At 44.2% G+C, this 25,852-nt stretch overlaps 1 protein-coding gene across 4 annotated transcripts in view; it reads right to left on the bottom strand.

The window, feature by feature from the left end:
* Positions 1-25,852, bottom strand: part of LOC140427203 (protocadherin alpha-C2-like) — a 213,326-nt gene that overhangs the window by 179,165 nt on the left and 8,309 nt on the right. For all 4 annotated transcript variants that reach the window (XM_072512802.1, XM_072512799.1, XM_072512801.1 and 1 more), the window contains exon 2: positions 22,806-25,187. In XM_072512802.1, coding sequence (XP_072368903.1) covers positions 22,806-25,187 — 2,382 coding nt within the window. The remainder of the gene's footprint in view (positions 1-22,805; positions 25,188-25,852) is intronic.

Genomic DNA, 25,852 nt, shown 5'->3' with positions numbered 1-25,852 from the left:
AGAAATTGGTCAAGTCTACACCGTGAACAGTACAAAGATTCAAAATAAATATGTTCACAGAATCAACAGTGCAGAAGGAGGCCACTGGGCCACCGGCCCTTGAAAGAGCACCCCACTTAAGCCCACACCTCTACCTATCCCCGTAACCCAACCTCACCTTTGGACACTAAGGGCCAAATTAGCAGACCAAATCCACCTAACCTGCCCATGTTAGGACTGTGGGAGGAAACTGGAGCAGCCGGAGGAAACCCACGCAGACACAGGGTGAAAGTGCAAACTTTTTATTCCCCTTTAAATCTCTTTGGGAATTCAGATCAGAGGGATGGAGGGTAGGGCAGTTGCATACTCCTCCTGTAGGATGTGGGTGGTGAGGGTTACCACTGGAGTCCCCGCTCACTACACCTGCGGGAGGAGCACCCAACTCGAGCGCCTCAGAGACCGTGTTCGGGAACTGGAGCTGGAGCTGGATGAACTTCGGATCACAAGGGAGGCAGAGGGGGTGATACAGAAGAGCTACAGGGAGGTAGTCACACACAAGATGCAGTGCAGGAGTAGCTGGGTTACAGTCAGGGGAAGGAAAAGGAACGGGCAGATAGTGTTGGGATCCCTCATGGCCCTTCAGAACAAGTATACAGTTTTGGATGCTGTTGGGGGGGGGGGGGGTATGACCTACCGGAGGAAGGCCCTAGTAGCCAGGTCTCTGGCACCGAGCCAGTCTCTGTGGCTCAGAAGGGAAGGGGGGAGTATAGAAAAGCAATAGTGATAGGAGACTCAATGGTTAGGGGAAGGGATAGGAGATTCTGTGGTCACGAACGAGACTCCCGGAAGGTATGTTACCTCCCGGGTGCCAGGGCCAGGGATGTCTCGGATCGAGGCGACATGATTCTTAAGGGGAAGGGTGAGCAACCAAAAATCGTGGTGCACCTAGGCACCAAGTTATAGCGAAGAAAGGGGATGAGGATCTAAAACGTGATTTTAGGGAGTTAGGTTGGAAGCTAAAGAGCAGGGCAAGCAAAGTAGTCATCTCAGGATTGCTACCGGTGCCACGTGCAAATGAGGCAAGGAACAGAGAGCGAGTGCAGCTGAACACGTGGCTACAGGGCTGGTGCAGGAGGGAAGGCTTCAGACATGGGGATCATTGGGATAACATCTGGGGAAGGTGGGCCCTGTACATGAAGCCGAATTGCACCTAAACTGAAGGGGCACCAATATCCTGGCTGGGACGTTTGCTGGAGCTCTTTGGGAGGGTTTAAACTAGTTTGGCAGGGGAATGGGAACCAGAGCTATGGATCAGCGGAGAGGGTAGCTGTTGAAGAGGCAGAAATAGTATGCATCGAGTCTGTGAGGAAGGATGGACAGTTGATAGGACAAAGTTTCACTCAGTGGAATGGGTTAAAGTGTGCCTCTTTCAATGCAAGGAGTGTCAGGCACAAGGGAGCTAACCACAGAGCATGGATGAGTAATTGGAACTACGATGTTGTGGCCATTACGGAGAAATGGATTGCACAGGGGCAGGAATGGTTGTTAGATGTTCCGGGGTTAGATGTTTTCAGAAGAATAGGGAGGGAGCTAAAAGAGGAGGGGGGATGCCACTGTTACTTAGGGGGTGCATCACAGCTGCAGAAAAGGAGGTAATTGAGGAGGGTTTGTCTATTGAATCAGTATGGGTGGAAGTCAGAACCAAGAAAGGAGCAGTCACTTTATTGGGGGCTTTCTATATACTCCTCCAATAGCAGCAGAGAGTTAGAGGAACAGATTGGGCGGCAGATCTTGGAAAGGTGCAGAAGTAACAGAGTTGTTGTCATGGGTGACTTCAACTTCCCTAATATTGATTGGAACCTCCTTACTACAAATGGTTTGGATGGGGCAGATTTTGTCAGATGTGTACAGGAAGGATTCCTGACTCAATATGTAGATAGGCCGACTAGGGGGGAGGCCACATTGGACTTGGTGCTCGGCAACAAACCAGGTCAGGTGTCAGATGTCTCGGTGGGAGAGCATTTCGGTGACAGTGACCACAACTCCTTGACCTTTACTATAGTCATAGAGAGGGATTAGGAACAGGCAGTATGGGAAGATATTTAGTTGGGGGAGGGAAAATTGTACTGGTATTAGACAGGAGCTGAGGAGCATCAAATGGGAACAATTGTTCTTGGGGAAATGCACAACAGTAATGTGGGGTTTATTTAAGGAGCACTTGCTGCGCTTGCTGGATAGTTTTGTCTGACTGAGACAAGGAAGGAATGATGAGGTGAAGGACCCTTGGATGGCAAGAGAAGTGGAGCTTCTAGTCAAGAGGGAAAAGGAAGCTTACATAAGGTTGAGGAAGCAAGGATTTGGCACGGCTCGAGAGGGTTACAACTTAGCCAGGAAGGAACTCAAAAATGGACTGAGGAGAGCTAGAAGGAGGCATCAAAAAGCACTGGCGGGAAGGATTAGGGAAACCCCCAAGGCGTTGTACACTTATGTGAGAAATAAGAGGATGATCAGAGTGACAGTAGATGATCAGGAATAGTGGCGGGAACATGTGCCTAGCGTCTGAGGAGATGGGGGAGTGCCTAAATGTATATTTTGCTTCAGTATTCACTAGAGAGAGGGACCTTGTTGCTCATGAGAACAGTGTGAGCCGGATTAATAGACTCGAACAGGTTGATATTAAGAAGGAGGATATGCTGGAAATTTTGAAAAGCATCAGGATAAACAAGTCTCCTGGGCCTGACGGTATATACCCAAGGTTACTATGGGAAGTGAGGGAGGAGAGTGCTGCGCCGTTGGCGATTATCTTTGTGTCCGCACTCTCCACTTGTGTAGTACCGGATGATTGGAGGGAGGTGAATGTTGTTCCCCTGTTCAAGAAAGGGAATGGGAAAATCCGTGGGAATTACAAACCCATCAGTCTTCCGTCTGTGGTGAGCAAAGTATTGGAAAGGATTCTGAGAGATAGGATTTCTGATTATTTCGAAAAACATAGTTTAATTAAAGATAATCAGCATGGCTTTGTGAGGGGCAGGCCATGCCTCACAAGCCTCATTGAATTATTTGAGGATGTGACGAGACACATTGATGAAGGTCGGACATTGGATGTGATGTATATGGATTTCAGTCAGGCATTTGATAAGGTTCCCCATGGTCGGCTCATTCAGCAAGTTGGGGGGCATGCGATACAGGGAAATTTGGCTGTCTGGATACAAAATTGGCTGGCCGAAAGAAGACAGCGAGTGGTAGTGGATGGAAAGTATTCCGCCTGGAGGTCAGTGACCAGTGGTGTCACGCAGGGATCTGTTCTGGGACCTCTGTTCTTCGTGGGTTTTATAAATAACTGAGAAGAGGACGTGGAAGGGAGTGTTAGTAAGTTTGCCGATGACACGAAGGTTGGGGGTGTTGAAGATAGTGACGAGGGCTGTTGCAGGTTACAATAGGACATTGACAAGATGTAGAGCTGGGCTGAGAAGTGGCAGATGGAGTTCAATCTAGATAAATGTGAAGTGATTCATTTTGGAAGGTAGAATTTGAATGCTGAATACAGGGTTAACGGCAGGATTCTTGGAAGTGTGGAGGAACAGAGGGATCTTGGGGTTCACGTACATAGATCCCTCAAAGTTGCCACTCAGGATGATAGGGATGTGAAGAAGGCATATGGTGTGTTGGCTTTCATTACCAGTGCGATTGGGTTTAAGAGCTGCGAGGTTTTGCTGCAGCTTTATAAAACACTGGTTAGACCACACTTGGAATATTGTATCCAGTTCTGGTCGCCTCGTTATAGGAAGGATGGGGATGCCTTGGAGATGGTACAGAGGAGATTTACCAGGGTGCTGCCTGGACTGGAGGGCATGTCTGATGAAGAAAGGTTGGGGGAGTTAGGGCATTTCTCACTGGAGCGAAGAAGGAAGAGAGGTGACTTGATAGAGGTGTATAAGGTGGTGAGAGGCATGAATAGAGTGGATAGCCGGAGACTTTCCCCCAGGACGGAAATGGCTGTCACGAGGGGACATCATTTTGAGGTGATTGGAGGAAGGTATAGGGGAGATTTCAGAGCTAGGTTCTTTACATAGAGAGTGGTGGGTGCGTGCAATGCACTGCCAGCGGAGGTGGTGGAGTCAGAGTCATTCAGGACTTTTAAGCGACTCTTGGGCAAACACACGGACAGCAGTAAATTGAAGGGGTATAGGTTAGGTTGATCTTAGATTAGGAGAAATGGGCGGCAGAACATCGTGGGCCGAAGGGCCTGTACTGTGCTGTACTGTTCCATGTTCGATGTTCCACACAAACAGCCACCCGAGCCGGAATTTAACCCGGGCTCCTGGAGCTGTGAGACAGCAGCAGTGCTAACCACTGTGCTTACCGTGCCGCCCTGTGCTCTGAATAGTAAATTGATCTGAAGTCAACATTTCTGCATCTTAAATGGTGAGTGATAATACCTGATCAATTTAGAATGATCTGACATTCAGAATAATGTAATATTAGTCAAAGAGCCCACACACTGACAGCAGGGGGCGAACCAAGTCACTTACAGAAGCTGTATGGAATTACTACTCAATCATCAATGAAAATGTTCTGTACATGCACAGTTTGTTGCATACACAAATTTCCTCATAACACAGTTACATTAAAAAAATTACAGTGCGGAAAAAAGTCAGACATTCCCAAACATTGAGCTGAAATATGGCGGGATAAAAAGTACCAAAAGATAACACGGACTCCCTGGGTAAAATTGCTCCTCGGCCTCAAGTGTCCTGAATTACATATGGTCAAAAATATTGTAAATATTGCAAATGCATCCCACAATATACCATTGCACAGCAAGGACAAATGGGTGTTTATATGAAATTGAAACTGCATAAGAATCTGCGAATGGTGCCTTAAAGGTATTATTTCCATTCCACTTAATACAACGTACAGGACTTTCCTCAAAATAGCTATTAATCCAAAACAAATTGTGCAAAGACGATATTCAGTTGCTGAAAAATACCTCACCTCGGTGTTTACACTGTTGCGGCAGTTTTCATAGTTAGTCAGTCTCGTCATGTTTTCCTTCATAGACTCATTCAGGACATAATTCTCCCCTGTTGCTGCCCTATGTGTGTTGGGGGTTATGAAGTTTCTCTTTGTTGACTGTAATGTTGAACATGACTCGTAGCGGAAACTCTGAGAAAGTGGATCACCCCCGAATACCTCAACATAGTTGGGTGGTATCTGAAGGTTTCGACTGGCCTGTTGAATTCCATTCAGAGAATGTCTTGTTTGAAAGCAGCAACACACACCCAGGGAACAGTGCTGACCACCGAATGCATTTCTACTTCGATGAACCGTTACAGCGAGGATAATCAAAATCACGAGAAAAATGACAGAAATTAGTCCGAACGCTATGACCAGCGAAAGGCTCAGATCAGGAGTGAATTCCGGATCTTCTGATGATCCACTGACGCTGGAGAATGTTTCAGTGTCATCACCGATCACAGATAAGATGATGGTCACTGTTGCAGAAAGTGATGGTGTTCCATTGTCTTTTACCACAATCACCAACCTTTGTTTAGAGGCATCTTTATTCTCCATACGGCGGATAGTCCAAATGTCCCCAGTGTCTGGTGAAATAGTAAAAAGGTTATGATGGGTCGCCTGAAAAATGGAATAAGAAAGGCGAGCATTCTGACCGGCGTCAAAATCAGTGGCCGTTACCTTAACAACCAAGTAGCCTGGTTCAGCAAACCTGGATATTCTCTCTGTTACCGTTGAGCCATACTGGGCTAATGGGTGCACGATCATTGGAACATTGTCATTCTGATCAAGGATAATAACATTCACTGAAACATTACTGGCGAGTGGTGGGGTTCCAGAGTCCGTGACCTGAGCTTGGAACTGAAAGTTTTTCAATTTCTCGTAGTCAAAAGACCGCTGAGCGAAAATGCCCCCAGTCTCCGAGTTAATCGAGATGTAAGTGGACACCGACGAATTGTGAATTTCTGCCTCCAGGATAGAGTATTTTAGTCGAGCGTTCTGTCCAACATCTGGGTCATAGGCTGTAATTGAAAATATAGAATCGCCAATAACATTGTTCTCCATGACGTTTGCTGTGTATAAAGTCTGGGTAAACCGTGGCACATTGTCATTTATATCTGAAACCTCTACCCGAATGGTTTTCCTCGATGTCAGAGGAGGATTTCCTGCATCCGTACATGTTATAGTGACGTCATACTGGGAGGCATTTTCACGATCCAGTGGATGTTGGAGAAGTAGCCCATAATACTCTTTGAATGAAGAGTCAACTTTAAAAGGGACTTTCTCTGAGATTTGACATTGTACTTGCCCGTTCTGCCCATAATCACGATCATCTGCACTGAACAGAGCGACGACAGTTCCAACTGGTGCGTCTTCGGAAACTGTACCGGACAAAGACGTCAATGTCACCTCAGGTGCGTTATCATTCACATCAATAATATCCACAAACAGATCACAATGCTCTGAAACTGCGTCCGGACCCTTGTCCATTGCTTGTATGTTAATCTCAAAAGCCTTGTTCTCTTCATAGTCAAGATTCCCTTTCAATCTGACTTCGCCAGTTTTGGAATCCACTTCAAAAAGTTCCCGAGCTCTAGCAGAAGTGTGGCTACTGAGCGAGTACGTTATCTCTCCATTGGGACCCTCATCCAAGTCAGTGGCGTTTAATATGATTACCCGCGTTCCTGTGGGCGCTGTTTCCAATAGGTTGACTCTATAAACTGACTGAGGGAAAACAGGGGCGTTGTCGTTCGCATCTTTTACTATGACTGAGACCTGAGCAGTGCCGGATTTCACAGGGAGTCCGGCATCCTTGGCGATTAACGTTAACATGTGGCCGGACTCCGCTTCTCTGTCCAAGGAACTCTGCAGCACCAATACTGGCAATTTTCCTTTTCCACTGCGCATTTGTACATCCAGAAGAAAATAATCGTTTTGAAGGAGCTCATAGATTTGCAAGGAGTTTGTTCCAATATCCGGATCGTGCGCGGACTCGAGGGGAAATCGCGTTCCCGGAGTAGTAAGCTCTGTGATTTCAAGACGGGTTTGTTTTTTTGGGAAACTGGGAGCATTGTCATTCACATCGAGTATCTCCACTGAAACCTGGTGCAGCTTTAAGGGATTTTCAAGCAAACACTTCAGGGATATCACACAACTCAAACTCGGTCCGCAAATCTCTTCTCTGTCAATTTTCTCCTTGACAAATAAAATGCCTGTGTCCAAATTTATATCCACATATTGTTTCCTGGGCCCGGGTACAATCCGAAAACTGCGAGCCGAGAGCTGCTTTATATCTAAACCCAAATCATCTGCGATATTCCCAACAAAGGCGCCCAGTTGCAGTTCTTCAGGAATCGAGTAACGAATCTGCCCAAACACCAGATTCCACGAGGAGAATACACAGTAAAATAATTGGCATTTTAGCAACCAATATATTGTATATCTCATTTCCAGATAAAAACATTCCTCTTGTTTCAGGATCTGGCCGTATCATCAATTATGATTTTTACAATTATATCAATATATTTTAAATCTTGAAGCTCTGCGATGTAGCAAATACCTGATTGCTTTAGGAATCGCTCGGATTATTTCATTGAAATCTTCTATTTTGGGGTAAAATTGCCGGTGAATTCGTGGACAAATGCTGCCGAGCTGCTCGCTCTCCAATTTTACACCGCGTCTGATGGTGCGTGATGGTGGATGGGTACTGAAGGGGGCAGTCCGGATCCCCAATCACAGCTGCGCTTCTGATTGGTGAACAGAAGCGCATTGAAATTCGACCAATGATATTACTGTTCATTTCTTAAAGCTGGAAGGGCTGTTAGGAATGCAGACAGTTCGAATTATTGTTGTACAACTAAAAATTTCCTCATGAAACCTAGGAGTTTCATTCACTATTCTGAATTATTTCTGTCTGTGGCTATGTTCCCACTAGAACCTACTTGCAATGTACATTGTTGGACTCAACTTGGCTAAATAGTCAATAAAATAAAGTTTAAAAAGCACCATCGGATCCAGCGTGAATTATTCATACTATGATTGAATTCAATTAATATTACATTAATGATTGTTTCGGGAATGATTTCAGTCATGGGACCATACAGCATAACAGCAGGAAGGAGTTGGCCAATGGGCCCTTTGAAACTGCAGACAAAGATTAATGCTGATCGGCTGCTTCAACACTGTTTCACTGCACTCTTCCCCTATCCCTTGTTGTTTTCCCTCCGTAGAAATCCATAGCTCGATGTCTTGATTTTATTCAACTTCTGAGTTTCCACAGCCCTCTGGGGGTATAGAATTCCAAAGAATGACCACCCATTGAGTGATGCAGTTCCTCCCCATTTCTGTCCTTAATCGCCTGCACCTCATTTTGAGATTACGTACATTGGTCCTCGACCTCACAGCCAGCGGCCAAATCTTTTCTGCATCTACCCTGTCGAGATCTATAATAGTTTTGTATGTTTGAATGAGATTACCTCTCATTCCTTTAAACTCCAGAGAATAAAGCCCAGCCTATTTACTCTTCCCTCACCAGCCAATCCTCCATCCCAAGAATTCCTCAGGTAAACCTTACTTGCAATCTGGCAAAGGCAAGTATAAATCTCCGTAGGTAAGAAGGGCAAACCTGATCTCTTAACTCCAGTTGTGGTTTCACCAAGGCTTTATACAATTGCAGTAGACACCTTTACTCTAATACTCAAATCGTCTTGTAATGAAGGCCAGCACACCATTGCCTTCTAAATTCCTTGGTGTAGCTGTATGTTAGGATTCTGTGACTCATGGTCTTGGACATCCAAGTCCCTTTGAGGTTCAACACTTCACAGCCTCACGCCGTTCTTGAAATATTCTGTATTTATGTTTACTTCTACCAAAGTGGAAATCCACACACCTCTCTGCATTGCATTCTGTCTGTCATTTGTTAGCCATGAGCACGGGATGTCCAACTCCCCTTGAACCGTGCTTGCATTCTCCTTACAGCTGACACTTTCACCGAGTGTTGGGTCACCTGCAAACTTGAAAATTATAGAATGAATGCCCACATCCAAGTCATTGATATAGATTGTGAATAGCTGAGACTCAAACACTGATCCTTGCCGCCTAATGAATGCAGCCTGCCAATCTGAAAATGTCCCATTTATTCCTGTGCTCTGTTTTCTGTGTTAACCATTTCTCACTCCCTGCCAGTATATTCTCCATCATTTAAGAGCTATTTCTTCTCAATAAAATAAGTCTAAATTACTTCCTCGTTCTCTTACAAAGTTCATACATTGGTAGGTACTGTTGTACAGATATACATAATCCTCTGCCAAATATCTAGCTAACCCCCTTATACAAGTGTTATGTGACTAATCATGAACTCCATTTACTGCGTGACACGCCCAATATTCTTTGAAAACATGTGTTGGTGATCTTGAGCCTTTCATGACTTACACCACATTCCAAAGGCATGGATACATGCATCGTTCCATTCTCTTTTCTACAGTCCAGCATAAATGTAAGTTCTGAAGGTTTTTGGGAACATCTTATTCCAAGGACCAAATTCTGGTCACCATTCAATTTCTAAAGTAGGAAATATGATGTTGATGAATATTCCTGGCTAACCTTCAGAGTGAGTCTTTTAACTAATGTGCTTAACACTTGCATAATAACTGCTTCATCAGTGACCTCCCTTCCATCGTAAGGTCGGCAGTGGGGATGTTTGCAGATGACTGCACAATGTTCAGCACCATTCATGACTCCTCAGATAATGAAGCAGTCCATATGCAAATGCAGCACGACCTGGAAAATATCCAGGCTTGGCCTGACAAGTGGCAAGCTACATTCGCTCCACACAAGTGCCAGGCAATGACCATCTCCTAGAAGAGAGGATCTAACCACCACTCCTTGACATTCAATGGCATTACCATCGATGAATCCCTCACAATCAATATCCTGGGGGTTACCATTGATCAGAAACTGAAATGGACTAGCCACATCAATAGAATGGCTAACAGGGCAGGTGAAAGGCTCGGAATCCTACGGCGAGTATCTCACCTCCTGACCCCACAATGCCTGTCCACCATCTACAAGGCACAAGTCAGGAGTGCAATGGAATACTGTGCACTTGCTCCAGCAACAGTCAAGAAGCTCGACACTATACAAGACAAAGTGGCCCGCTTGATTGCTCCCCCTTCCACGAACATTCAAACCCTCCACCACCGATGAACAATGGCAACCATGTGTACTATCTAAAAGATGCACTGCCGTAAGTCACCAAGGTTCCTTAGATAACACCTTCCAAACCCACGACCACTTCCTTCTCGAAGGACAGGAGCAGCATATACCTGGGAACCCCACCATCTGGAGGTTCCCCTCCAATTCACTCACCACACTGACTTGGAAATATATTGCCGTTCCTTCACTGTCGCTGGGGCAACATCCTGGAACTCCCTCCCTAACTGCACAGTGGGTGTACCTACACCTCAAGGACTGCAGCGGTCCAAGAAGACAACTCATCACCACCTTCTAAAGGGCAACTAGCAATGGGCAATAAATGCTGGCATAACCAGCGACGCCCACATCCCATAAATAAATGAAAACAAATAACTTTTCCTGAATCAACACCATTAACTTCCAGGAAGTTCCGCATTTTCAATTTGCCATATTGCTACTGCTGCCATACTGCATAGATGCTTTCGGTTTTTCAATATGATCACACCCATTTTTTTCTTTCCTTTGGTACCGGATGCCACACTGTGCGTCACGGTGCCAACATGTCCATATGATTTACAAAAATGGTGAAAGGTGGGATCCTACAACAGATCCATGAAGAATATGGCAGGAGGTTCTACTGCTGCTTTCTAAACTGAAACTCATAGGAAGTATTGACATTGTTTGACACATGAAAATGAAAAATGAAAATCGCTTATTGTCACAAGTAGGCTTCAATTAAGTTACTGTGAAAAGCCCCTAGTCGCCACATTCCGGCGCCTGTTCAGGGAGGCTGGAACGGGAATTGAACCGTGCTGCTGGCCTGCCTTGGTCTGCTTTAAAAGCCAGCGATTTAGCCCAGTGTGACATTCCAAACATATGAGCATTATGAGGAAATCTCAGCATACGCAGAACAGTGTAACTACAGGACTGTGTTCTTAACAGGAACTTGCTGTTTCAGCGAGGTACTGTAAACCGAATGGTTCACATTGTCATTGTCTCAGGGAGGCAGTTCTATCCAATTCGATCAGGATGTTTTTGAGTTTCCGGTCATCATAAATTGATCAGGTTGCCTTGTATTATTGGAAATGTACCATACTCTGCTATCGCCAAGCCTATTCTCGTTTTATTAGGCAATCTTCCATCAAGTCTCTCAGTGTTAAAATCCAGAACCAGTCTCACTTCCGAACCGTTGTCAAATGGTATTTGAAAATCTTCGTTCACAATTTCTTTTGATTTATCTATGCTTAGATAACTCTCAGAGCATTCCCTAATATTTTATGTTGCAGCCTATCATTTCCAGTACAGTCTTAGGATGTCTTCTCTTTCCGTTCTGTCACCTACAGCAACCTGCGAATGATTCAGGAATGTTTTCTCAATTTGTCTGGTGGGCGGACTTTTATGTCATCAGCTGAAGGCTTTAGGTTGATCTGACACTCAGAGGTATATTGATAATAGTTCATTAGAAATACCAAGCTGAGACTGTGGCCACTGGGAATGAAGAAAAAGGTTTACATGGCCTGAGTGAAACTGGTATTCACTAGTCAATGAAAGTAATTGCAAAGTTTTATGAATTCACAGAATTCCTCACAATTTGGTACATCGAAATACTTAAGAGTTTGTGACACGAAGTGAACAGTTCCCGTACCTTTCAGTAAACTCCAATGGGTTCAGAAAGTAGCAAAATGCAGTCCTTTATTTATTTTTTGAATATTGAAATCATGAGCTGCATTTTGGTCCCTAGTTGCTGTATTTATTAATCTCTGGATGATGTTAAAAGGTCGAAAGGACTACTTCATTATGCTTATGTTGTAATTAATCACAGATCCTATGCACCCCAATTGTAATTACCCAATTTTATATTAGGCATGGCAATTTGGCCGCAGTTTTACCAGGTGCTGACCAATTTTAAATCCATAGTGAAGGTTGTATCATGCATGAATACACTGCCCTTCTTGCTCTATTCCAGAGGCTTCAATGGTGCTCGGTGTAATTGCATTAAAAATATTATCTCGGTCTTTACTATAAAGGGCGAGAGATGATCGATACCTTAACCCTACCATACTTTGCAGTGCAATGGGATCTAAGGGAATGGCTGCTGTTGGACTGTAGGGCAGCACGGTAGCATTGTGAATAGCACAATTGCTTCACAGCTCCAGGGTCCCAGTTTCGATTCCAGCTTGGATCACTGTCTGTGCGGAGTCTGCACATCCGCCCCGAGTGTGCGTGGGTTTCCTCGGGGGGCTCCGGTTTCCTCCCACAATCCAAAGTCCAAAGATATGCAGGTTAGGTGGATTGGCCATGATAAATTGCCCTTAGTGTTGGGTGGGGTTACTGGGTTATGGGGATAGGGTGGAGGTGTGGACCTTGGGTAGGGTGCCCTTTCCAAGAGCCGGTGCAGACTCGATGGGCCGAATGGCCTCCTTCGGCACTGTAAATTCTATGCAATCTCCCAATGTGGCAGTTTGATTTCACGTATTTATGTGTGTGCAGAGATCTCCTTGCACTGGATGTTAAATATCAGTTCGAAGAAATAGGTCAATTGTACACTGTGAACAATAAAACGATTCAAAATAAATATATTCTGACTCATAGATTAATCTGAGTATTTTTCTGCATCTTCAATTGTAAATGATAACAAAGAACTACCTGGTCAATTTAGAATGATCTGACATTCAGAATCATGTGGTATTAGTTAAATAATTCAAGCACTGACAATAAAGAACTAGCCATTTACAGAAGCTGTATGGAATTACTATTCCATTATCAATGAATGTGTTCTGTACTTGCACAGTTTTGTCATGCACAAAGTTCCTCATATAACAGTACCATTTAAACACAGTGTGGATCTAAGTCACACATTCCCATACGTTCAGCTAATGTCTGGTGGGATACAAAGTACCAACAGAGAATATGGGCTACCAGGACAAAACTGCACCTCGATTTAACAGATAATCAGAAAATATTCCAAAAAATCTTACAATATACCATTACACAGTAAGGAAAGATGGATGTTGACATGAAATAGAAATATAGCAGGAAACTGTGAATGATGCCTTCATGGTATTACTTCCATTCCAGCCAATTCAACATGGAGGACTTTCCTCAAAAGACGTATATATCCAACACATATTGTGCGAAGGTCATATTCAATTTCTTAAGTATACCTCACCTCGGTGTTTACAGCGTTGCGGCAGCTTTCAGAATTGTTCATTCTTATGTTTATTTTCCTCATAGACTCATCCATCGCATAACCTTTGTCTGTAGATGAACTGAATGTGTTAGGTGTTCTGAAGTCTCTCTTTGTTGACTGTAATGTCGAACATGACTCGTAGCGGAAACTCTGAGAAAGTGGATCACCCCCGAATACCTCAACATAGTTGGGTGGTATCTGAAGGTTTCGACTGGACTTTTGAATTCCATTGGGAAAACGGCTTGTTTCAAAGCAGCAACAGGCACCCAGGGAAGAATACTGATCCCCTAAAGTATTTCTGTTTCGATGAACCGTCACAGCGAGGATAATTAAAATCACGAGAAAAATGATAGAAACTACTCCCAACACTATGACCAGTGAAAGGCTCAGATCAGGAGCGAAACCCGGATCTTCAGATGATTCACTGATGCTGGAGAATATTTCAGTGTCACCACCGACCACAGATAAGATGATGGTCACTGTGGCAGAAAATGATGGTGTTCCATTGTCTTTTACCACAATCACCAACCTTTGCTTGGAGGAATCTTTACTGACAATACGACGGATAGTCCAAATTTCCCCAGTGTCTGGTGAAATAGTAAAAAGGTTGTGGTGGGTAGCCTGAAAAATGGAATAAGAAAGGCGAGCGTTCTGACCGGCGTCAGCATCAGTGGCCGTTACCTTAGCAACCAAGTAGCCTGGTTCAGCAAACCTGGATATTGTCTCTGTTACCGTTGAGCCATACACGGCCAATGGGTGCACGATCACTGGAACATTGTCATTCTGATCAAGGATAATAACATTCACTGGAACATTACTGTCGAGTGGTGGGGTTCCAGAGTCCATGACCTGAGCTTGGATCTGAAAGTTTTTCAATTTCTCGTAGTCAAAAGATCTCTGAGCGAAAATGGCTCCAGTCTCCGAGTTAATAGAGATGTAAGTGGATGCCGAGGCATTCTGAACTTGTGTCTCCAGGATAGAGTATTTTAGTCGAGAGTTCTGGCCAACATCTGGGTCAAAGGCTGTAATGGAAAATATAGAAGCGCCAATAACATTGTTCTCCATGACGGTTGCTGTGTATAAAGACTGGGTAAACCGTGGCACATAGTCATTTATATCTGAAACCTCTACCCGAATGGTTTTCCTGGATGTCAGACGAGGATTTCCTGCATCCGTACATGTTAGAGTGACGTCATACTGGGAGGCATTTTCGCGATCTAGTTGATGTTGAACAAGTAATTCATAATAACTCTTCAGGGAAGAATCTAGTTTAAAGGGGAGTTTCTTTGAAATTTCACATTGTACCTGTCCGTTCCTCCCCGAATCTCTATCTGTTGCACTGAACAGAGCGACTACAGTTCCAACTGGAGCATCTTCTGAAACTGTACTGGACAAAGACGTCAATGTCACCCCAGGTGCGTTATCATTTACATCAATAATATCCACCAAAACATCACAGTGCACGGACATTGCGTATGAACCCTTGTCAATTGCTTGTATATTAATCTCATAGGCCTTTTTCTCTTCATAGTCCAATTTACCTTTCAATATGATTTCGCCCGTTTCGGAATCGACTTCAAAGGTTTCCCGAGCTCTAGCAGACGTATGGCTACTGAGCGAGTACGTTATCTCTCCATTGGGACCCTCATCCGAGTCAGTCGCATTTAAAGTGATTACCCGCGTTCCTGTGGGCGCTGTTTCCAATAGGGTGACTCTATAAACTGACTGGGGAAAAACAGGGGCGTTGTCGTTCGCATCTTTTACTATGACTGAGACCTGAATCGTGCCCGATCTCACAGGGACCCCGCCATCCTTGGCGATTAACGTTAACATGTGGCTGGATTCCGCTTCTCTGTCCAAGGAACTCTGCAACACCAATACAGGCAACTTTCCTTTTCCACTGCGCATCTGTACATCCAGAATAAAATAATCGTTCGGAAGGAGTTCATAGGTTTGCAAGGAGTTTGTTCCAATATCCGGATCGTGCGCGGAGTCGAGGGGGAAGCGCGTTCCCGGAAGAGAAATCTCCGCGATTTCTAGGTGGAATTGTTTTTTGGGGAAACTGGGAGCATTATCATTCACGTCGAGAATCTCCACTGAAACCTGATGCAGCTTTAAGGGATTTTCAAGCAAACAGTCCAAGGATATCACACAACTCAAACTGGGTCCGCAAATCTCTTCCCTGTCAATTGTCTCCTTGACAAATAAAAAGCCAGAGTCCAAATTTATATCCACATATTGTTTACTGGGCCCGGGTACAATCCGAAAACTGCGAGCCGAGAGCTGCTTTATATCTAAACCCAAATCATCTGCGATATTCCCAACAAAGGCGCCCAGTTGCAGTTCTTCAGGAATCGAGTAACGAATCTGCCCAAACACCAGATTCCACGTGGAGAATACACAGTAAAATAATTGGCATTTTAGCAACCAATATATTTTATATCTCATTTCCAGCGAAAAACATGCCCCTTGTTTCAGAACGTGCCCGTATCATCAATTATCCTTTTTACAGTTGTAACAATCTATTTTAAACCTAGAACAACTGCGATGTAGCAAATACCTGATGGTTTTATGAACCGCCCGGACTATTTCATTGAAATCTTCTATTTTTGTGTAAAATTGCCGGTGAATTCGTGGACAAATGCTGCCGAGCTGCTCGCTCTCCAGTTTTACACCGCGTCTGATGGTGCGTGATGGTGGATGGGTAGTGAAGGGGGCAGTCCGGATCCCCAATCACAGCTCAGCTTCTGATTGGTGAATACAAGAACATTGAAATTCAACCAATTAAACCACAGTTCATTTCTTAAAGCTGGAACGCTTGAAATCAGAGCAGCTACTTAGATTTATTATTGCACAATTAAAAATAAAGTTACTTTTTTTCCCGCTATTCTGAATTTCTCTACCGACTGCAAAAATACCTCTGGAACACGAATTCAATGAGTACCTTTATAGTCAGGTTTGTAGAATATACAGTTAATAATATCAATGATTCAAGGATACGAATCCAAGTTGTGAGCATAACATGTTGATCCCATTAAATTATTTCAATTTATGAGCTATGTATGATCAATAAGTGATGGCTTTGCAACCCCAAATCAATGTTCATTTTGACTGAAAGTTAATTAGTTATTCTGAAATACTATGATGAAGTTTTATATTAGCTTCAAAGTTTAATTTTGTTGCTCTCTCCGCCGACGTTTCCAAAGCTGTTGGGTTTTTCCTGCATTTTCTGTTTTTAATTCATTTCTCCGAAAGTCTCAGAATTTTTCTTTCATGCAAGACTAAATTATTTTCCGATAATCCTACGAGAAATCTATCAATTTTCAGTAACTGGATAAGATTTCCACAATTTCCCCCTTCATTTCTCGACTTGCCGCTTGTCATCTCATCAGAATGTTGGTTGAGTTGAAATAAACTCTAATCTCCCTGAGACACATCCATTAATACCCTGTGGAAAAACAGGGGTTCTAATCTCGAACTTTGCATGAATAGGAAGAATTATCTAGTTAACAACAATATCCCACCGTCAATCTTACACTTCGCTGCATACTAAGTAGTTTATTATCTTCAATTTAACCTGAAGTGTTCAATATTTTAAGGAACCCCCTATCCTCTCGTCTTACGTGAACACGTGAACAATATGTGTAATTCCTTAAACTATTCGAAAACTCCTAATCCGAGAGATTTTAATTGACCATGGCCGTCTTTCAAGTTCCAATATTGTAACAGAATTTTTGATCAACGTTCGGGGGAATTCTCCAGAACGGGTCATATAATTAATTTGCACAACAGCGGCATAATCATTTCTTCTGACTCGAAAACCGTTACCTTTCAAATATTTCTCCATTTTCAATATGCGACTTTACTTATTAAAATAAAATCGCCATAGTCTCAGATGATCATAGGCTGCTTTCCATTAGAGGGGGAGAGCTGACTGGTGGTGATTTAATGAGAGAATCACCACACCTCAGGTGAGGGGCAAGATTGAGAATACCCTCAGCCAGTAGGGGAATTGAACTTGTGCTCATGGCCTCGCTCTGCTTCACGATCCTTCCGGTCAGCCAACTGAACTGAATCAGAAGCACTGAGTGTGGCAAGTGAGCAGAATGTAATCTGAGTTGGGGAGTCCAATCCCCATCAGCAAGAGTGACTCGGTAGTACCACAGAGCTGGCCGGGTCCTGAAGTACATAGCTGCTAGACTGGGACTGCAGCAGGTGGTGAGGGAACCGACAAGAGGGGAAAACATACTTGCCCTTATCCTCACCAACCGTCCTGCTGCAGATGCACCTGTCCATGACAGTATCAGCAGAAGTGACCACCATACAGTCCTCGTGGAGACAAAGTCCGGTGTTCACATTGAGGATATCCTCCATCATGTTGTGTGGCACTACCAGTGTGCTAAATGGGATGGGTTTGAACAGATATAGCAACTCAAGTCTGGGCATCCATGCGGCGCTGTCGGCCATCATCAGTAGCAGAATTGTACTCAATCTGCAATCTCACGACCCCGCATATCAACCACTCTATAATTACGACCAAGCCAGGGGAATCAACCCTGGTTCAATGGAGAGTTCTAAACGTATGCCAGGAGCAACACCAGGCATACCTAAGAATGAGGTATCAACGTGGTGAAGTTACAACACAGGACTACGTCTGTGCCAAATAGCTTAAACAGCAAGAAATAGACAGAGTTAAGTGTTTCGATAATGAACACATCAGATTTAAGCTCTGTAGTCCTGCCACGTCCAGCCATGCATGGTGGTGGGCAATTAGACAACTCACCAGAGGAGGATGTTCCACAAATATTCTCATCCTCAATAATGGAGGAGTCCAGCACATCTGTGAAAAAGACAAGGCTGAAGTATAAACAATAATCTTCAGCCAGAGGTGCCGGGTGGGCGATCCATCTCGGTTTCCTCCGGAGGTCTCCAGGATCACATATGTCAGTCTTCAGCCAATACGATTCACACCTCGTAATATCAAGAAACGGCCGAAGGCACTGGATACTGACAATATCCTGGCAGTAATAATGAAGACTTGCGCTCCAGAACTTGTCGCACGCCAAACAGCATGGTGGCATTGCTGTATCACAGCGCCAGGGACCGGGGTTCAATTCTGGCCTCAGGTGACTCTCTATTTGGTGTATGCGTATTCTACATGTCTCCGTGGGTTTCCTCTGGGTGCTCTGGTTTCCTCCCACTGTCCAAATATGTGCATGAAAGGTGGATTGGCCATGCTAAATTGCCCCTAGTGTCCAAAAGGTACGCTGGGTTATTGGGTTATGGGGATAAGGTGAGGGCATGGGTGCTCTTTCAGTGAGTCGGTGCAGGCTCCGAGGGCCAAATTTCCTCCTTCTGCACTGTAGGGGTTCTATGATTCTAGTACAGTTACAACCCTGGCACCTACCCGGCAATTCAGAAGGTGTGTCCTGTACACAAGAAACAGGTCAAATCAATTCAGCCAATTACCACCCGATCAGTCTACTCTTCATCATTAGCAAAGTGATGGAAGGAGTCATCAGCAGTGCTATCAAGCAGCACTTTCTTCGCAATAACCTGCTCACGGATACTCAGTTTGGGTTCCACCAGGGTTACTCAGCTTCTGATCTCACTACGGCCTTTGTTCCAACATGGTCAAAAGAGCTGAATGCCTGAGGTGAGGTGAGAGTGACTACCTTTTACATCAAGACAACATTTGACCGAGTATGGCATCAAGGAGCCCTAGCAAAACCGGAGTCAATGGGAATAAGGGGGAAAACTCTCCATTTATTGGAGTCATACCTGGCACAATGGAAGATGGCTGTGTTGGTTGGAGGTCAAAGATCTCAGCTCCAGGACATCATTGCAGGTGTTCCTCCGTATAGGAAGGAAAATTATGCTTGACAAATTATTTGAAGATGTAACTAATAGAGTTCACCAGGGAGAACTGGTGGATCTGGTTTATTTCGACTTTCAGAAGGCTTCCGACGAGGTCTCACATACCAGATTACTATGTAAAATTGGAATTACGGGCAGTATCTTGAAATGGATAGAAAGCTGGTTAGCAGACAGGAAGCAAAAAGTTGGAATAAATCGGTTTCTTTCTGATTGTCAGGCAATGACTAGTGGAACACCGCAGGGATCTGTGCACAACTGTTCACATTATGTATTATTGATTTGGACGCGGAAACTAAATGTATTATCTCCAAATGTGCAGATGATACACATTTGGGTGGGAAGGTGAGCTGTGGGGAGGATGCAGAAATGCTTCAGCAGGATTTGGGCAGGCTAAGTGAGCACATGCATGGCAGATCCAGTATAATATGGATAAATGTGAGGTTTTCCGCTTCAGTAGCAAACATAGGAAGGCAGATTATTATTTGAATGGGTGTAAACTTAGAGAGGTGGATAGTCAGCGGCAGCTTGATGTCCTCGTGCACCAGTCACTGAAAGTAAGCATGCAGGTATAGCAAGCAGTAAAGACGGCAAATGGTATGGTGGCCTTCACTGCGAGAGGATTTGAATACAGGAATAGAGATGTTTTACTGCAATTATATAGGGCATTGGTGAGACCACACCTGGAGTAATGGGTGCAGTTTTGGTGCCCTTATCTGAGGAAGGATATTCTTGCTATGGAGGGTGTGCAGCAAAGTTTCATCAGGCTGATTATTGGGATGGCGGGACTGTCATATGAGGAGAGACTAAGTCGGTTAGGATTACATTCATTGGAGTTTAGAAGAGTGAGAGGGGGTCTCATAGAAACTGACGAAATTCTAACAGGATTAGACAGGGTCGATTCATAAAGAATGTTCCCGATGGTGGGCGAGTCCAAAACTTTGTCACATACTTTGAGGATAAGGGGTAAACCTTTTAGGACTAAGTTGAGGAGAAATTTCTTCACCCAGAGAGTGGTGAATCTGTGGAATTCGCTACCATAAAAAGTAATTGAGGCCAAAACGTTGTGCAGTTTCAAGAAGCAATTAGATATAGCTCTCGGGGCTCAAAGGATCAAGGGATATTAGAGAGAAGGTGGGATTAGCATATTGAAATGATGATCAGGCATGGTCATGATGAATGGCAGAGTAGGCACGAAGGGCCGAATGGCCTCTACCTGCTTCTATTTTCTATGTTTTATGTTTAGTGTCCGAGGCCAAACCATCTCCAGCTGTTTCATCGATGACCTCCATTCCATCATAAGGTCAGGAGTGGGGATGTTCGCAGATGACTACACAATGTTCAGCACTATTTGCCACTCCTGAAATAATGAAGCAGTCGATATCCAAATGCAGTAATATCTGGACAATATCCAGGCTTTGGCTGATAAGTGTCAAGTTACATTAAGAGCCAGGCAATGACCATCTACTACAAGAGAGTATCTACCCTTCGCCTCTTAACATTCAATGACACTAAATTGCTGAATCCCCACAATCGCGCATGGTAGCACCATGGCTAGCACTGTTGCCTCACAGCACCAGGGTCCCAGGTTCGATTCCTGGCGATTCCCGTCTGTGAGGAGTCTGAACTTTCTTTCCGTGTCTATGTGGGTTTCCTCCGGGTGCTCCAGTTTCATGCCACAAAGACGTGCTGTTAGGTAATTTGAACATTCTGAATTCTGCCTCCGTGCACCCGAACAGACGCCGGAATGTGGCGACTAGGGACTTTTCACAGTAACTTCATTGCAGTGTTAATGTAAGCCTACTTGTGACAAAAAATATTGTTGTATTATGATTGTTACAATCAACATCCTATGTGTTACCATTGATCAGAAACTGAAGTCAACAAAGCATTTTAATACGGTGGCTACGAGAGCAGGTCAATGGCTAGGAATCCTACTATGGGTAACACGCCTCCTAACCTCCCAGAGCCTGTCCACCACCTGCAAGGTGCAAGTCAGGAGTGTAATCATAGAACTTACAGTGCAGAAGGAATAGAATGCTCTCTACCTGCCTGGATGAGTGCAGCTCCAGCAACACTGAAGAAGCTCGACACCATTCAGGACAAAGCAGCCTGCTCGATTGCTCCCCCTTCCACAAACATTCATTCCCTCCACCACCGCCGAAGAGTGGCAGCCGTGTGTACCGTCTACAAGATGCACTGCAGTAACTTACCAAGGTTCCTGAGGCAGCACATTCCAAACCCACGACAACTACCATCTAGAAGGACAAGATCAGCAGATACCTGGGGACACCACCACTTGAAAGACCCCTCCAAGTCACTCACCACCCTGACTTGGCACTATATTGCCGTTCCTTCACTGTGGATGGGTCATAATCCTGGAACCCCCTCACTAACAGCACTGTGGGTGTATCAACGCTCCTGGGGCTGCAACCGTTCAAGAAGGCAACTCCCCCCACCTTTAGAAGGGCAGCTCGGGATGGGCAATAAATGTTGGCCTAACCAGCAAAACAAATTCAAAAATGCCAAGACATTTTACCGCTACTTTCTACACCGGAATGCATAGGAAGCGTTGTCCTTCGTTCTCCTGCCTCCAAAGTTTGAAATGCGAGTTTCCTGAGAGGAACGCTGTGCAGACAGATCAATGTGCAGATGTGGAACACATAGAACTATAGAATCCCTGCAGTGCAGAAGAAGGAGTTTGGCCCATAGAGTCTGCACCAATACTCCGATAGATCGTTCCAGACAGAACGCACTCCCCCCCCCCCCCCCCCCCCCCGCCATATCCTGTTAACCTCATTTAACCTTTGGACAATTCTCATTTCTTCTGGATAACCGCCCGCCAACTCCACGAGACTTTAAAATCCTGAAACACTATCAATTCTGGACTGTTGGCAAATTTCTGTTGAGAACCTCAGTAACTGACAGGTTATCTTGTTTATCTACCTCTCAAAAAAGTACATTGAATTTTGTATGATGCAGCCTATCTTTCCTCAAAGATTCTTACGACAACTGTGCTCACTGGTTGTCATTTGTACATCCTTTGAAATATTCAGAAGGGTTTACACAAATTGGATGATAGTTGTCTGACCGGTAGGTCATCACCAGTTTAGTTCTGCATTTTTCTCAATATTGCAACTGACTAACAGTCCTTCCATCCCCAGCTGCTGTAGTTGCCGGCCTCTGATAAACGTCACCAGGTCTAAATGGTCTATTTCACTGTGCTTTTGTTGTTGTGATTTCCAAACGTACCAACTTGCTGTTCTAATCGTTCAATTTATCTCAGTTGTGCACTTTGGGCCACTGTTGTTACATGCCTTGATTAAAATTCAAATCCGGACTGAGGTTGTTATGCTACAGAAATACATTTGCTTTTTAGTTCTGATGGGGGAGGGGGGCGTGGGGGGGGGGGGGGGGGGGGGGCTTCTGTTTCTCCCTGAAATTGCCGTTTCCCTCCATGCTTTTCCGTTCAACGTGCACAAGTCCCCCAAATACATATGTACATCCAAATGAGATCTGTAAAGATCTTATTTACTTTTTCAAAGCAGCTCACCTCAGTGTTTGAAGGGTTGTTGTAATTTTCAGAATTATTTCTTCCCGGGTTTTCTTTCCTCATCGACTCATTCCTGATATAATTCTTGTCTGTAGCTGCCCTGTGTGTGTTGGGGGTTATGAAGTTTCTCTTTGTTGACTGCAATGTTGAACATGACTCGTAGCGGAAACTCTGAGAAAGTGGATCACCCCCAAATATCTCTACATAGTTCGGTGGTATTTCAAGTTTTCTACTGGACTTTTGAATTCCATTGGGAGAATGTCTTGTTCCAAAGCAGCAACAAACACCCAGGGAACAATAGTGACTACCATTTCTGCTTTGATGAACCTTCACAGCCAGGATAATTAAAATCACGAGAAAAATAGTAGAAATTACTCCTAATGCCATGACCAAGGAAAGGCTCAGATCAGGTTTGTATCCTGGATCTTCAGACGGTACACTGACGCTGGAGAATGTTTCAGTGTCACCACCGATCACAGATAAGATGATGGTCACTGTGGCAGAAAGTGATGGCGTCCCATTGTCTTTTACCACAATCATCAACCTTTGCTGAGAGGCATCTTTATTGACAATACGACGGATAGCCCAAATTTCTCCTGTATCTGGTGAAATAGTAAAAAGGTTAGGCTGGGTAGCCTGAAAAATTGAATATGAAAGGAGAGCGTTCTGACTGGCATCGGCATCAGTGGCCGATACCTTAGCAACCAAGTAGCCTGGTTCAGCAAACCTGGATATTGTCTCTGTTACTGTTGAGCCATAATCGGCTAATGGGTGCACGATCACTGGTACATTGTCATTCTGATCAAGGATAATAACATTCACTGTAACATTACTGGCGTGTGGTGGGGTTCCAGAGTCCATGACATGAGCTTGGAACTGAAAGTATTTCAATTTCTCGTAGTCAAAAGATCTCTGAGCGAAAATGACCCCAGTCTCCGAGTTAATAGAGATGTAAGTGGATACCGAGGCATTCTGAACTTGTGTCTCCAGGATAGAGTATTTTAATCGAGCGTACTGGCCAACATCTGGATCAAAGGCTGTCATGGAAAATATTGAAGCGCCAATAACATTGTTCTCCATGACGTTTGCTGTGTATAAAGACTGGGTAAACCGTGGCACGTTGTCATTTATATCTGAAACCTCTACCCGAATGGTTTTCCTGGATGTCAGAGGCGGATTTCCTGCATCTGTGCATGATATAGTGACGTCATACTGGGAGGCATTTTCGCGATCTAGTTGATGTTGAACAAGTAATTCATAATAATTCTTCAAATAAGAATTTAGTTTAAAGGGAAGTTTCTTTTCAATTTCACATTGTATCTGCGCGTTCCTTCCCGAATCTTTATCTGTTGCACTGAACAGGGCGACTAGAGTTCCAACTGGAGCACCTTCTGAAATTGTACCTGACAAAGTCCTCACCGTCACCTCAGGTGCATTATCATTCACATCAATAATATCCACCAAAACATCACAGTGTCCGGACATTGCGTCTGGACCCTTCTCCATTGCTTGTATATTAACCCCAATGGACCTGTTCTCTTCATAGTCTAATTTCCCTTTCAATCTGATTTCACCAGTTTTGGAATCCACTTCAAACATTTCGCGAGCTCTAGCAGATGTATGGCTACTGAGCGAGTACGTTATCTCTCCATTGGGACCCTCATCCAAGTCAGTGGCATTTAATATGATTACCCGCGTTCCTGTGGGTGCTGTTTCCAATAGAGTGACTCTGTAAACTGACTGGGGGAAAACAGGGGCGTTGTCGTTCGCATCTTTTACTATGACTGAGACCTGAGCAGTGCCCGATCTCACAGGGACCCCGCCATCCTTGGCGATTAACGTTAACACGTGGCTGGATTCCGCTTCCCTGTCCAAGGAACTCTGCAACACCAATACTGGCAATTTGTCAACCCCATTTCGCATCTGTACATCGACAATAAAATAATCGTTCGGAAGGAGTTCATAGGTTTGCAAGGAGTTTGTACCAATATCCGGATCGTCCGCGGACTCGAGGGGAAATCGCATTCCCGGAGTAGAAATCTCTGAGACTTCCAGGCGAAATCGTTTTTTTGGGAAACTGGGAGCATTGTCATTCACATCGAGAATCTCCACTGAAACCTGGTGCAGCTTAAAGGGATTTTCAAGCAAACAGTCCAAGGATATCACACAACTCAAACGAGGTCCGCAAATCTCTTCTCTGTCAATTGTCTCCTTGACAAATAAAAAGCCAGAGTTCAAATTTATATCCACATATTGTTTCCTGGGTCCTGGTACAAACCGAAAACTGCGAGCCGAGAGCTGATTTATATCGAAACCCAAATCTTCTGCGATATTCCCAACAACGGCGCCCAGTTGCAGTTCTTCAGGAATCGAGTAACGAATCTGCCCAAACACCAGATTCCATGAGGAGAATACACGGTAAAATAATTGGAATTTTAGCAACCAATATATTTTATATCTCATTTCCAGCGAGAAACATTCCCTTTGTTTGGTGCCCGTATCATCAATTATCTTTTTTTTTTTTTACAGTTAAAGCAATATATTGTAAGCCTGGAACAACTGCGATGTAGCAAATACCTGATGAGTTTTTGAATCGCTCGGATTATTTCATTGAAATGTTCTATTTTGGTGTAAAATTGCCGGTGAATTCGTGGACAAATGCTGCCGAGCTGCTCGCTCTCCAATTTTACACCGCGTCTGATGGTGCGTGATGGTGGATGGGTAGTGAAGGGGGCAGTCCGGATCCCCAATCACAGCTCCGCTTCCGATTGGTGAACAGAGGCACATTGAAATTCAACCAATGAAATTACAGTTCATTTCTTAAAGCTGGAATGACTGAAATCAGCTCACATACTTAGATTTATTGTTGCACAATTAAAAATAAATTTACTTTTTATTCGGTATTCTGCATTTTTCTGCCTGATGCAAAACGTATCTCTGGAACATGAACACCTTCAGACTCAAGTTTGTAGAATTCATGATAAAAATATCAATGATTCAAAGATACGAACCCAAGTTTTCAGGATGATAGATTGTTCTCATTAAGT

This window comes from Scyliorhinus torazame, chromosome 7 (genome assembly GCF_047496885.1).
Source record: "Scyliorhinus torazame isolate Kashiwa2021f chromosome 7, sScyTor2.1, whole genome shotgun sequence".
Classification (NCBI taxonomy): Eukaryota; Metazoa; Chordata; class Chondrichthyes; order Carcharhiniformes; family Scyliorhinidae; genus Scyliorhinus; species Scyliorhinus torazame.
This window is presented reverse-complemented; position numbering and strand designations above follow the sequence as displayed.